This window comes from Chiloscyllium plagiosum, chromosome 29 (genome assembly GCF_004010195.1).
Source record: "Chiloscyllium plagiosum isolate BGI_BamShark_2017 chromosome 29, ASM401019v2, whole genome shotgun sequence".
Classification (NCBI taxonomy): Eukaryota; Metazoa; Chordata; class Chondrichthyes; order Orectolobiformes; family Hemiscylliidae; genus Chiloscyllium; species Chiloscyllium plagiosum.
In genome coordinates, this window is record NC_057738.1 from 1,460,133 (window position 1) to 1,478,658 (window position 18,526).

The following is an 18,526-nucleotide window of genomic DNA, read 5'->3' on the forward strand; positions in this document are numbered from 1 at the left end:
TAGAGGGCCCAGCACCGATCCTTGTGGCACTCCACTGGTCACAGGCCTTCGGTCTGAAAAACAACTCTCCACCACCATCCGCTGTCTTTTACTTTTGAGCCAGTTTTGTATTCAAATGGCTAGTTTTCCCTGTATTCCACGAGATTTAACCTTGCTAATCAGTCTCCCATGGGGAACCTTGTCGAACGCCTTACTGAAGTCCATGTAGATCACGTCTACTGCTCTGCCCTCATCAATCTTCTTTGTTACTTCTTCAAAAAACTCAATCAAGTTTGTGAGACATGATTTCCCATGCACAAAGCCATGTTGACTATCCCGAATCAGTCTGGGTTGTTTCTGTTGAGGCTTAGGCAGACATGGTTCCTTATGTTCTTTATGGGTATGCTATAGGTTTGAATTGAATTGAATTAAATTTATTGTCATGTGTACCGAAGCACAGTGAAAAGCTTTGGTGGACAGGGAAGTGGATTTTCTCCCACATCCACTCACTCAACTTGTCCAAATCACACTGAAGCTTCTCTTCAGCCTTCTCACTATTCACCCTCTCATCTAGTTTTGTGTGATCTAGAAACTTGGAGATATCGCATTTAGTTCCCATCGCTAAATAATTAAGATATATAATATGAATTGCTGGGGTCAAGCACTGATTTCTCTGGTACTCACTAGTCACTGACTGCCACTTAGGGAGAAAAAGTTTTATTTCCACACTTTTTTTCCTGGCTACCAGCCAGTAATCTATCCATGAATGTCAAGTACAGTAGTTCTCCCCTGTACCAGGGGATAAGTTTCAGGACTTACTGTGGATGCCAAATCCATGGATAGGAGCGAACCCATTCATTTAAATGGGAAATTCACCAAAGCAACCTCCTGGTCCCTGGTTCAGGAAGAGTCCATATAATATGTTTGGGCCGCAGTAAACCGGAGGTAACTGAAACCATGGAAACCAATTCTGCGTATATGGGGGTTGCCCTGTAATCCCAATCACATGCTGTTTAATTTTATTGCTAAACTCTTATGTAGGACCTTATTGAAAGCCTTCTGGAAGTCCAAGTAAACTGCATCCACTGGCTCCTCCTTATAATTCTACTTGTTATATCCTTGCAAAAGTCCAGTACATTTGTCAAGCACGATTTGACTTTTGTAAGTCTGTGCTGACTTTTGTCTAATCCTGGCATTGTTTTTCAAGTGCTTTGCTATTAAATCTTTATCATGGACTTTTAGCATTTTCCCTACAACCGAAGTCGGGTTAACTGGTTATATCTTGACCTTTGTAAAGTGGGGTTAAATTAGCTAATCTCCAATCCATATGAACTTTTCAGAGTTTGTAGATCTAGAAAGATGGCCTTTTCTGATTTCCTTCAGTTCCTCTCTCTCATGAGACCCCTTTTTCTGAACATTTTTTGTGACATTATTTTTGTCCTGCTTTGTGAAGCCAGAACTGAGATATGTATTTAATTGGTTTGCCATCTTTTTGTTTCCCATTATAACTTTGCATGTTTCTAGTTGTAAGGGACCCACATTTACCTGGTCATGTACTGACTGAAGCTTTTACAATCAGGTTGCATGTTCCTTGTAAGCTTAATCTCATTCTTCATTTGCCCCCCCTTAATCAATGCCTCTGTTCTCTAATACTGAAATCTAAACTGCTTCCAATCTCAAGTCTTCTGCTATTTTTGGCCAATTCATATGCCCCTTCTTTGGATCTGAAGCTGTCCCTAATTAGCCATGGTCAGGCCACCTTTCTCGTTTTCTTTCATGCCAAACAGGAAGAAGCAATTATTGTAGTTCCTCCATGCAGTCTTTAAATGCTTGCCCTTGCCTATCCATGGTTATTCCTGTAAGTAATGTTTCCAAATTTATTATAGTCAGCTTCTGTCTCATGCCTTTGTAGTTTAATTTACCTCAGAATCAACTATATCACTCTGTGTCTAAATGAAGAATTTCATATTATGGTCACTCTTAATAAGAGACCCAGCACAATTAGGTTGCCAATTATCGCTTTATCTAAGACGGCTGATTCTTTAGTTGGTTCCTGAATGTAGTGATCCAGAAAACCATCTCCAGCACTCTCCAGAAATTCTTCCTGTATGGCACTGTGATTAGATTTGCCCAAACTATATGCAGATTAAAGTCAACCATAATTACAGCTGTGCCTTTTATTGTGTGCATTTCTAATTTTCTGTTTAATGCCCTCCCCAACACTAGCACTGCAGTTTGGGAGTCTATATATATCCTCCACTATACTTTTCTGTCCCTTGGTAGTTCTGAGTTCTACACACACAGATTTCACTTCATTGGAGTTAATATCCTCCCTCATTATTGTGTTAATGTCCTTTTTAAGCAGCATTATTACCCCACCTCCTTTTCCTTTTTGTTAGTCCTTCCTAAAAACTGAATTCCCCTGAAATGGCACACAGTACTGTAAAGTGTGGCGTAACCTGGGCTTGATATAGTTTAGTATAACTTCACTATTTTACCATTCTATCTTTCTAGAAATAAAGGTTTGCACTTATCTTTCATTTGTTTCCTTGCGAACTTTCAGTGATTGATATTTTGTACTTTTATTGCTGTATCTTACCTACACTTGCACTTTCTCTTCTTATTCCTTCCAAATCTACAACCTCACATTTATTTGTGATTTACATTGACAACTATTTGCATATCCTACAAGTTTTTTAATATCCTCCTCTAATTTGTTGCAGTCTTCTTTAGCTTTAGCTATTACTGTCACTGTCTTTCCCCCAAAACTTTGTCAGCTGTAAATTTGTTGATTCCAGAGTCCAAATCATAATTTTAAATTTTGAACACCACTGATCCTTTGGAATATTAACCATTTCCTAACTTCAGTCATGCTGAGTAACACACTCTCTGCTTTCTGTTTTTATGTTAACTAGCATTCCATTTTGCACTTGTCCTCTGACTCCACATTCTCTGACTTTATTTGAATTTCCTGCACCATATCCAAGGGCTTTTGGAAATCTAGATAAATTACATTGTCTCCTGTTACCACCTCAAAAATTAAATTAAGTTTGGCAGACAAAATGTTCTTGATGTTTTCTGTCTTATAATTAGTTCATTAACAATGTAGTTTTCTTTTACAGTCACTTAAGAAGTTAAATCATGCAAATGTTATCAAGCTGAAAGAAGTTATAAGGGAAAATGATCATCTCTACTTTGTTTTTGAATACATGAAAGAAAACCTATATCAACTAATGAAAGACAGGTAGGTTTTCATTTAGTAATTTATTATAATCCATTTTAAAATTTTCCACGAAATTTCTAATGATGATGCTTACAGTAGATTTGATGATGTGCTGTTTTATAATAAAAGGTACCTATACACATGCAACACATAACTATTATGCAGCATGTAGCATCTCATAGTGTACAGAAGTGTTAGCTATGGAATATATATAATTATTAGATAATATTGCCCTAAATGTTTTGTTATCTCCAAGGGACTAGTAACTTAACTAGTTGTTATGCACAGTGTAGGATTCAATAATATGGGGTAAAGAGAGATATGGTATTCTCCTGGATGAAATTTGATTAGGTCAAATTTAGGAGTCATGATATAAGGATAACTTCTCCAGCCTTGAACTAGGATAAAATCATATAATAGTACAGCACAGAAGCAAGGCAGTTTGCTCCTCAAATCTTTTTTTGCATAGCAGTACAGATAGTCCACTCCTCTACTCATTTCCTTTATATTTGAAATGTAATCTTCTTGAAATATATATCCAATTCCTTTTGAAGGGTCTGTCAAATTTGATAATTGGAGATTTAGAAAATTATGACAGGTCTGGACAGAATCAGCACTTAAAAAGAATCAGTCATAGAAGTTAGGCTTCGTTGGCTAGGGAAGCAGTCAGTGTCCATTCCTAATTACCCTTGAGAAAGAAATTGCTGCTGTCCTTGAGGTAATAATACAGTGCTGTTAGGAAATATGTTCCATGACTTTGTCCTAATGATAGTGAAAACATTATTGTTCCAAGTTAGGATGGGGTGTCAGTTGGAGGGGAACTTGCAGGTAGTGGTGCAACCATGCAACTTGTGCTTCGCCTCCTTAGTGGTATAGGTCATGAGTTTGGAAGATGCTATCAAAGCAGCCTTGGTGAGTTACTGCATTATATCTTGTAGATGGTATGCAATGTTGCCACCTCACAAAGTGATGAAGAGAATGAATTTTGAATGTGTAGATGGAATATGTGTTCCTGGAAAAGCGCAGCAGGTCAGGCAGCATCCAAGGAGTAGGAGGATCGACGTTTCAGGCATAAGCCCTTTCCTGAAGAAGGGCTTATGCCCGAAACGTTGATTCTCCTGTTCCTTGGATGCTGCCTGACCTGCTGCGCTTTTCCGGCAACACATTATTCAGCTCTGATCTCCAGCATCTGCAGTCCTCACTTTCTCCCTGTGTAGATAGAATGCCAAACAAGGGCCATATATGGTGTTTAGTTTCAAAAATAGAAATTGCTGCAAAAGCTCATCAGGTCTGGTAGCAACTATGGACAGAAATCAGAGTTAACATTTCGGGGTCGAGTAACCCTTCCTCAGAACTTTGTTTTAGCATGGAGTGCAGTCAGTTCCCGAGAGGATATGTTGGAATGGGTAATGGAGCAGAGAAATTGAGGCAACCAATGTCATGTTGAGAGTTCTGAATGAACATCGAATGCAGGTAAAAGGCCAGAGGGAGTGGTCCAGGTGTTTAGTTCCTTGAGTGCTATTCTAACTGTACTGTACCTGGCCAGGCAAATAGAGAATATTCCATCACATTTCTGACTTGTACATTGTTGATGGTGAATAGACATTACTGAAACCTCTACAAACAGGATGGTCTTCACTTGAACCAGAGGGGTACCAATATCCCAGGGTTGGGGGGGAGGGAAATTTGCTAATGCTCTTCAGGTGGGTTAAACTAATTCAGCAGGGGGATGGGTCCTAAATTGTAGTTCGAGTATAGAGAAGATTGAAAGTAGGGAGGTCCGAAATAAGGTTTCAGGGTTGCAAGAGGGCACCAGCAAGCAAGAAGTTGGTTTGAAGTGTGTCTACTTCAACGCCAGGAGGATCCGGAATAAAATGGGTGAGCTTGCAGCATAAGTCAGTACTTGGGATTTCGATGTTGTGGCCATTTCAGAGACATGGGTAGAGCAGGGACAGGAATGATTGTTGCAGGCTCCGGGCTTTAGATGTTTCAGAAAGAACAGAGAAGATGGTAAAAGAGGTGGGGGAAGGGCATTGTTAGTCAAGGACAGTATTACAGCTGCAGAAAGGATGTTTGAGGACTTGTCAACTGAGCTAGTATGGGCTGAGAGTAGCAACAGGAAAGGAGAGGTCACCCTTTTGGTGGTTTTCTATAGGCCTCCAAATAGTTCCAGAGATTTATAGGAAAGGATAACAAAGATGATTCTCGATAGGACCGAGAGTGACAGGGTAGTTATTATGGGGACTTCAACTTTCCAAATATTGACTGGGAATACTTTGGTTCAAGTACTTTAGATGGGTCAGTTTTTGTCCACTGAGTACAGGAGGGTTTTCTGACACAGTATGTATTCAGGCCAACAAGGGACAAGGCCACATTAGATTTGGTACAGGGTAGTGAGCCTGGCCAGGTGTTAGATTTGGAGGTAAGTGAGCACTTTGGTGATAGTGATCACAATTCAGTTATGTATACTTTAGCAATGGAAAAGGATAGGTATATACAACAGGGCAAAAGTTATACATGGGTGAAAGGCGATTGTGATGTGATTAGGCAAGATTTAGGATGCATACAATGGGGAAGGAAATTGCAGGGGATGGGCATGATTGAAATGTGGAGTTTACTCAAGGAACAGCTCCTGTGTGTCCTTGAAAAAGAGCTAAGACGACCGAGGAGGGGGCATGAGAAGTTGTTGGTGGATAGGATCAGGGAAACCCCTAAAGCTTTCTATAGATATATATAGGATATATGAATGACTAGAGTAAGATTAGGGCTGGAAATGTGTTGCTGGAAAAGCGCAGCAGGTCAGGCAGCCCGAAACGTCGATTCTCCTGTTCCCTGGATGCTGCCTGACCTGCTGCGCTTTTCCAGCAACACATTTCCAGCTCTGATCTCCAGCATCTGCAGACCTCACTTTCTCCTCAGAGTAAGATTAGGGCCAATCAAGGACAGTAGTGGGAAGTTGTGCATGGAGTCAGAGGAGAGAGAAGAAGCGCTAAAATGAATATTTTTCATCAGTATTCGCACTGGAAAAATACAATGTTGTCTAGGAGAACATTGAGAGACAGGCTACTAGACTAGATGGGATTGAGCTTCACAAGGAGGAGGTGTTAGAAATTCTGGAAAGTGTGAAAATAGATAAATCTCCTGGGCCGGATGGGATTTATCCAAGGATATTCTGGGAAGCAAGGGAGGAGATTGCAGAGCCTTTGGCTTTGATCTTTATGTCATCATTGTCTGCAGGAAAAGTGCCGGAAGACTGGAGGATAGCAAATGTTATTCCCTTGTTCAAGACGGGGAGTAGAGACAACCCTGGTAATTATAGACCAGTGAGCCTTACTTCGGTTGTAGGTAAAGTGTTAGAAAAGGTTATAAGAGATAGGATTTGTAATTATCTCGAAAGGAGTAAATTGATTACGGATAGTCAACACGGTTTTGTGAAGGGTAGGTCGTGCCTGACAAACCTAATTGAGTTCTTTGAGAAGGTGACCAAACAGCTGGATGAGGATAAAGCTATTGGTGTATATGGATTTCAGTAAAGTGTTTGACAAGGTTCGCCACGGTAACCTCCTGCACAAAATACGGAGGCAAGGGACTGAGGGTGATTTAGCGGTTTGGATCAGAAATTGGCTAGCTGAAAGAAGACAGAATGTGGTGGTTGATGGGAAATGTTCATCCTGGAGTTCAGTTACTACTGCAAGGATCTGTTTTGGGTCCACTGCTGTTTGTCATTTTTATAAATGACCTGGATGAGGGTGTGGAAAAGATGGGTTAGTAAATTTACAGACGACACTAATGTTGGTACAGTTATGGATAGTGCTAAAGGATGATGTAGGTTACAGAGGGGCATAGATAAGCTGCAAAGCTGGGCTGGAAGGTGGCAAATGGAGTTTAATGCAGAGAAGTGTTAGGTGATTCCCTTTGGAAGGAGTAACAGGAATGCAAAGTACTGGATTAATGATAAAATTCTTGGTAATGTAGATGAGCAGAGAGATCTCGGTGTCCATGTATACAGAACCCTTAAAGTTGCCACGCAGATTGACAGGGTTGTTGAGAAGGCACACAGTGTGTTAGCTTTTATTAGTAGAGGGGTCGAGTTTCGGAACCATGCTGCAGCTGTCGAAAGCTCTAGTGCGGCCGCACTTGGAATATTATGGATAGTTCTACTCACTGCATTATAGGAAGGATGAGGAAGCATTGGAAAAGGTTCAGAGGAGATTTACTAGGATGTTGTCTGCTATGGAGGGAAGATCTTATGAGGAAAGGTTAAAGGACTTGAGGCTGTTTTTCTTCGAGAGAAGAAGGTTGAAAGGTGACTTAATTGAGACATATAAGATCATCAGAAGATTAGATAAGGTGGACAGTGAAAGCCTTTTTCCTCGGATGGTGAGGCTAGAATGAGAGGGCATAGCTTCAAATTGATGGGTGATAGACGTAGAACAGATGTCGGAGGTAGTTTCTTTATTCAGAGAGTAGTAGGGTTATGGAACGCACTGCCTGCTACAGTAGTAGACTCGCCAACTTTACGGCATTTCAATGTCATTGGATAGGCAAATGGATGAAAATGGAATAGTGTTGGTTCGATGGGCTTCAGATTGGTTTTACAGGGCGATGCAACATTGAGGGCCAAAGGGCCTGTCCTGTGCTGTAATGTTCAACGTTCTATGTTCTATTACTGCTACAGGGTTCCTAGCTGTGTCATACTCTTGAAGCAACAGTATTTATACGGCTGGTCCAATTCTGATCTATGATAATTGTTGCTGACAGTAGGGGATTCTATGATAGTTGATTATAAAAGGATGATGAATAGATTGTCTGTTAATGGAGATGAATTTTTCTTGGTTCTTGTGTGGCACAAATATTACTCGCTACTTACCAGCCCAACCTCGAATGTTGTCCTTGAGTTGCATACGGACAAGGGCTACTTCAATATTTGAGGTGTTATAAATGGTATTGAATATTGTGAAATCATCAGAAACATCTGCACTTCTGACCATATGATGGAACGAAGGTCACTGAAGAAACAGCTGAAGAATGTTAGGTTGAGGCCACTACCATGAGGAATCCTGCAGAGATGTCATGGGACTGAAACGATTAACCTCCAGCAACCATAACCATCTTCCTTTGTGATAGATATGGCTTGAACCAGTGGAGAATTTTTCTCCAGTTCCCACTCACTCCAATTTTTCTATTGCTTCTTGGTGCCAAACTCTGTCAAATCTTACCTTGCTGTCAATGAAATACTCTCACCTCACCTCACCTCTTTAGTTCATGTTTGAACCAAGTTTGTAATGAAGCCTTGGCAGAACCAAACTGAGCATTATTGACTAGTATATTTAAGTGCATGATTGGGTGTAGTGTACCAACATGTTTAGAGAACTGGTTAATGTGCAGGAAACAAAGTGTAGGAATGCACATTGCTTTTCTGAGTGTTAGTCAGTGACTATTGGGGTACCAAAGCGATCAGTGCTTGGACCCCAGCTAGTCATAACATATATTAATAATTTTAGATATAGGAACTAAATGTAATATCACCAAGTTTGTAGCCAAACCTGGGTGGGAAGGGAACTGTGAGGAGGATGCAGAGATGCTTCAGTGTGTTTGGACAAGTTGAGTAAGTGGGCAAATGCATGGCAAATGAAGTATAATATGGATAACTGTGAACTTTTCCACTTCAGAGCTAAAAATAGGGAAACCTGTTATTATCTGAATGCCAATGGATTTGGAAAAGCAGAGATGCCATGAGATCTGGGTGCCTTTATACACCAGTTGCTAAAAGTAAACATGCAAGTGCAGCAGGCTGTGAAGAAAACAAATGTATGTTGGCCTTCATATCAAGAGGATTTGAGTACAGGAGCAGGGCTGCCTTGTGGTAATTATATGGGACCTTGGTGAGACCATATCTGCAATATTGTGTGCAGTTTAGGTCTCCTTAAATGAGGAAGAATTTTTTGCATCTGGAGGGAGTGCAAAGCCTCTGAGGAATAGTCTTACTAGTTTTGAAATGTTGACTTTGTTTTTCTCTCTACACACATGCTGCCAGACCTGCTAAGTTTCTCAAGGATTCTCTGTTTTCTGAAGGCTTAACAGTTTAATTCCTAGGATGAAAGGACAGACCTCTGGAGAGTAACTAGACTGGTTCAGACTAGATTCACTGGGATTTACAAAAATGATGAGGGGGTTGGAAGTGGTAGGGGAGGGTGGTGAGCTGTTGGTGTTATCATAGAGACCTATAGAATTCTAAAAGGACTAGCCATGATACATGCAGGAAAGATGTCCCTGTGACCAGGGAGTCCAGAACCAGTGGTCACAGTCTAAGGATATGGGATAGGCCATTTAGGACTGAGGTGGGTAATTTCCTCACCCGCAGAGTGGTGAGCCTGTAGAATTCTTTGCCAAATAGTTGAAAGTGATTGAGCTCAAAACAGTGAATGTTTTCAAGAATTCAGATATAGTTATTGAGGCTAAAGGGATCAAAGCATATTGGGAGAAAGCAGGAATAGAGTTGGATGATTTGAATTAGTGACCTTAATCATACTGAATGACTGAGCAGGCTCAAAGGGCCAAATGACCTAATGAAAACAAAAATTGCTGGCAAAGCTCAGCAGGTCTGGCAGCATCTGTGGAGAGAAATCAGAGTTAATAGTTGGGTCCAGTGACCTTTCCTCAGAACTAATGATAGCTAGGAAAAAAATGTTTTTTTATGCAGAAGGTAGAGAGGGTCAGGAGTAAATGATAGGTGGGAACAGAGCCCAAAGCGAGAGAAGAACAATTGGACAGTCAAAGAAGTGGATAACAATCAGCCTAGAAGAACTATTAGCCATTAATGGAGAGAATTAGGGGCTAACAATAGGTTGTGTGTAATAACCGACCACATGACAACAAGGTCTGGTTTGGAGGTTGGGTCTGGACTTTGGAAGAGGTGTAGCCCTAAAATTGTGGACTTGTTATTGAGTCCAGAATGCTGTAGACTTCCCAAGTGGAAATGCAGTGTTATGGCCAAATGACCTGTTCCTGCTCCTATTTTCTATGTTTCTAGAAAATTGTTGAGCAAGTGCTTCTGGATTTCACTGTTGTGACTCTTTCCATCATTTTGCTGATGATTGATAGTAGATTAGGAATATGAGAAATGGTAGATGTACTATGATGGGAAGGGATAGAAAATGTAAATCTAAGATTAAGTCAAGAGATAAAGCTACAGGTTGCAAAAATAATAAAAGGGCAAAGCTAAAGACTCTGTTTCTGAATTCACATAGTACTCAAAACAAATCAACTGGTTATGCAAATAGAAGTGAGTAAGTATAATCTGATAGCCTTTGCAGAGATGAGGCTGCAAAATGCCACAGATTGGGAACTGAATATTGAAGGTACATGGCATTTAGAAAGGACAAAAATCTAGGAAATGATGGAAGGTGGCTCTGTTAATTAATAATATGAACCCAATAGAGAAGAATCATGTAAGTTCAGTAAACCTTGAAAAATCAGATGTGGATAAATTGCCTAAATGAGGAGTTGATAGAATATTTTCAGGATAGTTTTTGAAACTATTTGGAGTGAGCCAGAGATTGGGCAATACTGGATCTGGTGTTTTGCAGGGAGATAGAAATAATGATCTTAGTATGAAGCTGCTCATAGATCGCAGCAATCATAACAGAATTAAATTTTGCATTCAGTTTGAGTGAGAAAAGTGTGGTTTCCAAGTTAGTATTCTAAACTTAAATAAGTGTAATTAGGAGGACACAAAAGCAGAGCTAATTAATGTGAACTGGCACATTAATTAAGGTATGGGTTAATAGTCATCTATGGGGATATTTCAAAACGTGCAGGATAAATACATTCCAGAAAGAAAAAAAATTCTAAGGGGAGAACCCCCTATCTGTGGTTAAATAAAAATGGTAGCTGTGAAGCTTATAATTGCACAAAGATCAAATGCGGATTTGAAGGTTGGACAGAATGTAAAAATCTGTGAAAAATGACAAAAATATTAATAAGGAGTTGCAAATTAGCGTACAAAGGAAACGTTTCTAGAAATATAAGAAAAATATGCAATTCTATTGATATTTTCAAAAATTAAAGTGAATGAAACAATTGTTGGTCCTTTTGAACATAAGTCTTGGGAATAAATAATGGAAAATAGGGATATGGGAGATGAAATCAACAAGTATTTAACATCAATCATCACTGTACAGGGTAGTATTAATATCCAAGAAGTAGCTATTAAGCAGGAAATGTAATGGAGTACTCAAGAAAAATTGCAATCACCTGATTGCAAGACCTGGATTAACTTGTACACCAGTCGCTGAAAGTAAACATGCAGATGCAGAAAGCTTTTAAGCTTGCAGCCTGACAAATCCTTAGGTCCAATGGGCATCATCCTTGCATCTTAAAAGAAGTGACTATTGGAATAGTTAATGCGTTAACCTTAATTTTCCAAAATTCCATAAATTCTGGAAAATTCTAATTGCAGCTTCTTAATTCAAAAATAGAGGGAAATAGAAAGCATGAATTTATAGGCCTTTAACTTAAATTCTGTCACAGGAGAGATAGTAGAAGCTATTATAAAGATGTTGTAGCAAGACACTTTCAAATTTCAAATGTAATCAGGCAGAATCAACATAATTTTCTAAAAGGGAGTCATGGAGTCGAACAGCATGTCCATGCTGACCAACAAATAGTTCACTACACTAATCTCATTTACTGCACTTTGTCCATAGCTGAAAATGCCCAGGCATTTTACGTGCTTGTCCAGATGCTTCTTAAAAATGGCAAGAGTACTTGTCGCTGCCACCCTGTCAAGCAATGCGTTCCATATTTCTATCGCCCTCTGGGTGGAAAAATTCTACTCAAATCCCCTCTAAGCGACATTCTCCTCACCTTACATTTACATCTGGTCTTACACATGTCTGCAATGGGAGAAAATTCTTATGATTTACCCTATCTATATTTCTCATCATTTTATATATCTCAGTCAGATTCCCTCTTCAGTCTCCTCATCTCCAGAAGAAATAAACCAATCCTATCCAGTATCTCCTCATAACAGACACTTTCATCCCAGGCAACATCTTGATGTCCCCAATGACCTTGCTTCCACAACTGCTGCTGGCAACACATTCCATGCTCTCTCAACTCTCTGACATCCCCTCTGTACTTTCCTCCAACCAGCTTAAAACTATGACCCCTCGTGTCAGGCATTTCTGCCCTGGGAAATAGTCTCTGGCTATCGACTCTATCTATGCCTCTCATTATCTTGTATACTTCAATTAGGTCCCCTCTCCTCTTCCTTTTCTCCAATGAAAAAAGTCTGAGCTCAGTCAACCTCTCTTCATAAGATAAGCCCTCCAGTCCAGGCAGCATCCTGGAAATGTATTATCTCAAATGTGAGATAATGTATTGGAAGATTTATTTCATACACAGAAAATGGCAGTACCCTTAGAGAAGGACCTAGGCATACAGGTCCACATTTCCCTAAAGAGGCAACACAAGTGGATAAGACCATAAGACATAGGAGCGGAAGTAAGCCAATTCGGCCCATCGAGTCCACTCCGCCATTCAATCATGGCTGATGGGCATTTCAACTCCACTTACCCGCATTCTTCCCGTAGCCCTTAATTCCTTGTGACATCAAGAATTTATCAATTTCTGCCTTGAAGACATTTCCAATGAATACAATCCCAGGATCCTCAGCCGTTCCTCATATGTTAGACCTACTATTTCAGGGATCATCTGTGTGAATCTCCGCTGGACACGCTCCAGTGCCAGTATGTCCTTCCTGAGGTGTGGGGACCAAAACTGGACACAGTACTCCAAATGGGGCCTAACCAGAGCTTTATAAAGTCTCAGTAGCACAACAGTGCTTTTATATTCCAACCCTCTTGAGATAAGGTGGTCAAGAAGGCATATGGCATGCTTGCCTTTGTCGTTCGGGGCATGGAAGACAAAATTATTAGAGGCATGGATAAAATTGACAGTTGGAGTCTTTTTGTAGGGTGGATATACCAATTACTAGGAGACATAAGTTGAGGGTAAAATGGGGCAAATTTAAAGGAGATGTGAGAGGTATTTTTTACATAGAGGATGGTCAGCACCTGGAATGTTCTGCCATGGGCACTGACCTTCCAATTACTGGTCATTTCAAGAAACCACCTTGCTCCCAAACTAACATTTCCATTCTTGGCCTGCTGCATTGTTCCAATGATGCACAATGCAAGTCAGAAAAACAAAACCTCAGTTTCTTCTTAGGCACTTAACAGCCTCTAGGGCTCAACATTGAGGACCACAGCTTCAGGGAAGGACATCTATAATCCATTTTCTTAAATACTCCGCTCTTGCCCATCTGTGTAATGTTTATATCTTGTTGGTTTTGCTCAAAGTGAACCCATTTTCTCCTTTTCATAACTAACATTTATACCTATTTTACATATCCGTTCTGAAGAAGGGTCACTGGACCTGAAACATTAACTCTGCTTTCTCTCCACAGATGTTGTCAGACCTGCTAAGTTCTTCCAGCAATTTCAGTTTTTGTTACGTATCTATCTCGTTCTTATCACCATTATCATTGCATTTCATTCTTGCTGCTCTGGGCACTCTCACAATATATTCCATTTACTCCTCTCCTGCATACAGTATTTAAAAAATCAATAGTTTCCAACTATTTTCATCTCTCTACAGACTTGCTATATTTCATGGAATTATACAGTACAGAGGGGCACTTCAGCCCATCGAATCTGAACCACCCTAAGAAACACTAAATCTACACTAATCCCACTTTCCTGCACTATACCCATCACCTTGAATGTTATGACATTTCAAGCACTCATCCAAGTACTTTTTGAAAGTTGTGAAGTTACCCACCTCATTTATTTTCAGACATTTCATCACCATACTAGGTAACATCTTCAGTGAGCCTCCTGACAAAGCACTGCTGATGACTCCTACTTTCTATTTAAATGTTTGGGATTCTTTGGGTTGGTGATGTCATTTCTTGTTTTTTTTCCAGGGGTGGTAAATGGGGTCCAAGTCAATGTGTTTGCTGATAGAGTTCAGGTTGGAATGCCATGCTTCTAGGAATTCTCGTGTGTGTTTCTCTTTGGCTTATCCGAGGATGGATGTGTTGTCCCAGTTGAAGTGGTGTCCTTCCTTATCTGTATATAAAGATACTAGTGAGAGAGGGTCATGTCGTTTTGTGGCTAGTTGATGTTCATGTATCTTGGTGGCTAGTTTCTGCCTGTTTGTCCAATGCAGTGTTTGTTATAATTCTTGCATGGTATTTTGTGAATGACATTAGTTTTGCTTGTTGTCTGTATAGGGTCTTTCAAGTTCATTAGCTGCTGTTTTAGTGTGTTGGTGGGTTTGTAGGCTACCATGATGCCAAGGGGTCCGCGTAGTCTGGCAGTTATTTCCGAGATGTCTTTGATGTTGGGGAAAGTGGCTACTTTCAGGAACTTGTTGACAAAGTCTCTCTATTCCAATAATATTCCTAATATCTTACCATTCATTCAGTACTCCCTAGTCTGTTGCTTCTTTCAAACTTCATTACCTCGCAGTTATCATGGTTAAATTCCATCTGCTGCTAATCTGCTCATCGGACCAATTTGTTGAAATTCTCAAATAGCCTAAGATATTCTTCCTCAGTCCTCTGGCACCTCTCCTGTAGCCAGAGAGGAATTAAAAATATGGAGCAGAGCTCCAATGATCTCTTTCATCATCTCCCACAGCAGCCTGGGATACAACATGTTCAGACCTAGAATATGCCAGTTTTAAGCTCGACCAAGATCTCCAACACCTCCCCATTCATTATATCAATCTGCTCAATAATGTCACTATCCATCTTCCCAAATTCTGTACCACATCATATCCTTCTCCCCACTGAAGATAAATGTGAAGTATTTGTTTTCCCAGCTACCTGTTTGAGAATAAGAAAGGAGTTTGAGAATAAGAAAGGAGTGATCACCTTATTGGGATTATATTATAGACCCCTAATACTCAGAGAGAAATTGAGAAACAAATTTGTAAGGAGATCTCAGGTATCTGTAAGAATAATAGGGTGGTTATGATAGGGGATTTTAACTTTCCAAACATCAACGGGGACTGCCATAGTGTTAAGGGTTTAGATGGAGAGGAATTTGTTAAGTGTGTGCAAGAATGTGATTCAGTATGTGGATGCACCTACTAGAGAAGGTGCAAAACATGACCTACTCTTGGGAAATAAGGCAGGGCAGGTAACTGAGGTGTCAGTGGGGAGCACTTTGGGGCCAGCGACCATAATTCTATTCATTTTAAAATAGTGATGGAAAAGGATAGACCAGATCTAAAAGTTGAAGTTCTAAATTGGAGGAAGGCTAATTTTGATGATATTAGGCAAGAACTTTCGAAAGCTGATTGGAGGCAGATGTTTGCAGGTAAAGGGATGGCTGGAAAATGGGAAGCCTTCAGAAATGAGATAACAAGAGTCCAGAGAAAGTATATTCCTGTCAGGGTGAAAGGAAAGGCTGGGAGGTAGAAGGAATGCTGGATGACTAAAGAAATTGAGGGTTTGGTTAAGATAAAGAAGGAAGCATATGTAAGGTATAGACAGGATAGATCAAATGAATCCTCAGAAGAGTATAAAGGAAGTAGGAGTATACTTAAGAGGGAAATCAGGAGGGTAAAAAGACTACATGAGATAGCATTGGCAAATAGAATTAAGGAGAATCCAAAGGGTTTTTACAAATACATTAAGGACAAAAGGGTAACTAGGGAGAGAATACGGCCCCTCAAAGATCAGCAAGGCGGCCTTAGTGTGGGGCCGCAGAAAATGGGGGAGATGCTAGACGAGTATTTTGCATCAGTATTTACTGTGGAAAAGGATATGGAAGATATAAACTGTAGGGAAATAGATGGTGTCATCTTGCAAAATGTCCTTATTACACAGGAGGGAGTGCTGAATGTCTTAAATCGTGTAAAGGAGGATAAATCCCCAGGACCTGATCAGGTGTAACCTAGAACTCTGTGGGAAGCTAGAGAAGTGAGTGTTGGGCCTCTTGCTGAGATATTTGTATCATCGATAGTCACAGGTGAGGTGCCGGAAGACTGGAGGTTGGCTAACGTGGTGCCACTGTTAAAGAAGTGTGGTAAGGACAAGCCAGGGAACTATAGACCAGTGAGCCTGACCTCAGTGGTGGGCAAGTTGTTGGAGGGAATCTTGACAGACAGGATGGATATGTATTTGGAAAGGCAAGGACTGATCAGGGATAGTCAACATGGCTTTGTGAGTGGGAAATCATGTCTCACAAATTTGATTGAGTTTTTTGAGGAAGTAACAAAGAAGATTGATGAGGGAAGAGCGGTAGATGTGATCTATATGGACTTCAGTAAGGCGTTCGACAAGGTTCCCTATGGGAGACTGATTAGCAAGGTTAGATCTCATGGAATACAGGGAGAACTAGCCATTTGGATACAGAACTGGCTCAATGGTAGAAGACAGAGGGTGGTGGTGGGGTGTTTTTCAGACTGGAGGCCTGTGACCAGCGGAGTGCCATAAGGATCGGTGCTGTATCCTCTACTTTTTGTCATTTACATAAATTATTTGGATGCGAGCGTAAGAGGTACAGTTAGTAAGCTTGCAGATGACACCAAAATTGGAGGTGTCATGGACAGTGAAAAGGATTACCTCAGATTAGAACAAGATCTTGACCAGATGGGCCAATGGACTGAGAAGTTTCAGATGAAGTTTAATTCAGATAAATGCAAGGTGCTGCATTTTGGGAAAGCAAATTTTAGCAAGACTTATACATTTAATGGTAAGGACCTAGGGAGTGTTGCTGAATAAAGTGTTGCTGGACCTGTTTGGGGATTATCGAGCACGAGGAAGGAAATTGAAGTACAGGTCCTCAAGGGTCATAATCTCCGGATTACTGCCCGAGCCATGTGCCAATTGGCATAGGGATAAGAAAATTAGGGAAGTAAACACATGGCTAAGGGATTGGTGTGGGAAAGAGGGATTCCACTTCATGGGGCATTGGCATCAGTTTTGGAACTGGGGGGGATCTGTACCGTTGGGACGGTCTCCACCTGAACCGATCAGGTACCAATGTTCTAGCGAAGAGGATAAATAGGGTGGTCAGTAGGACTTTAAACTTCTGATTTGGAGGGAAGGGAAAGTGAAAGCGACAGGGAGTATGGAGTTAAATGGAAAGATAAGCGACAGGATAGCATATGTGCAGGCAGATTTAAACTTGAGGCAGACTGGGAATGCAGCAAAAAGGAAGGATAACTTAGGACTTCTTATGACTTCCAATATCTCTAATGATAAGAAAGTTAACATTAAGGCACTTTACCTGAATGCTCGCAACATTCGTAAAAAGCAGACGAACTAATGGCACAGATCATCGTGAATGATTATGATGTGGTAGACATCACAGAGACGTGGTTACAGGGGGGTCAGGACTGGCAGTTAAACATCCAAGGGTTTTCAACTTATCGAAAAGACAGGGAGGTGGGCAGAGGGGGCGGGGTTGACTTGTTAGTTAAGAACAAAATTAAATCTTTGGCGCTGAATGACATAGCGTCAGATGATGTAGAGTCTGTGTGGGTGGAATTGAGGAACCACAAAGGCAAAAAAAACCATAGTGGGAGTTATGTACAGACCTCCTAACAGTGGTCAGGACCAGGGGCGCAACATGTACCGGGAAATAGAGAATGCACGTCAGAAAGGCAAGGTCACGGTGATCATGGGAGACTTCAATATGCAGGTGGACTGGGTAAATAATGTTGCCAGTGGATCCAAAGAAAGGGAATTCATGGAATGCTTACAGGATGGCTTTTTGGAACAGCTTGTCATGGAGGCCACAAGGGAGCAGGCTATTCTGGACCTAGTGCTATGTAATGAACCAGACTTTATAAAAAATCTTAAAGTAAGGGAACACTTAGGAAGCAGCGATCATAATATGGTAGAGTCCAGTCTGCAGTTTGAAAGAGAGAAGGATGTAATGGTGTTACAGTTAAATAAAGATAATTGAGGGTATGAGAGAGGAACTGACGAAAATAGACTGGAAGCAGAGCCTAGCAGGAAAGACAGTAGAGCAAAAATGGCAGGAGTTTGTAGGTATAATTGAGGACACTGTACAGAGGTTCATCCCCAAGAAAAGAAAGACTACCTGGGAAGGGATTAGACAGCCATGGCTGACAAAAGAAGTCAGGAAATCTATCAAAGAAAAAGAGAGAGCCTATAAAGTAGCCAAGAGCACTGGGAAATCAGAAGATTGGGAAGGCTACAAAAACAAACAGAGGATAACAAAGAGAAATAAGGAGAGGATCAAGTATGAAGGTAGGCTAGCCAGTAATATTAGAAAT

General features: G+C 40.6%; 1 protein-coding gene across 1 annotated transcript in view; it reads left to right on the top strand.

The window, feature by feature from the left end:
• mak (male germ cell-associated kinase) overlaps positions 1–18,526 on the top strand; it is a 230,485-nt gene that overhangs the window by 74,358 nt on the left and 137,601 nt on the right. Inside the window, exon 4 of the mRNA XM_043719022.1 lies at positions 3,102–3,223. Coding sequence (XP_043574957.1) covers positions 3,102–3,223 — 122 coding nt within the window. The remainder of the gene's footprint in view (positions 1–3,101; positions 3,224–18,526) is intronic.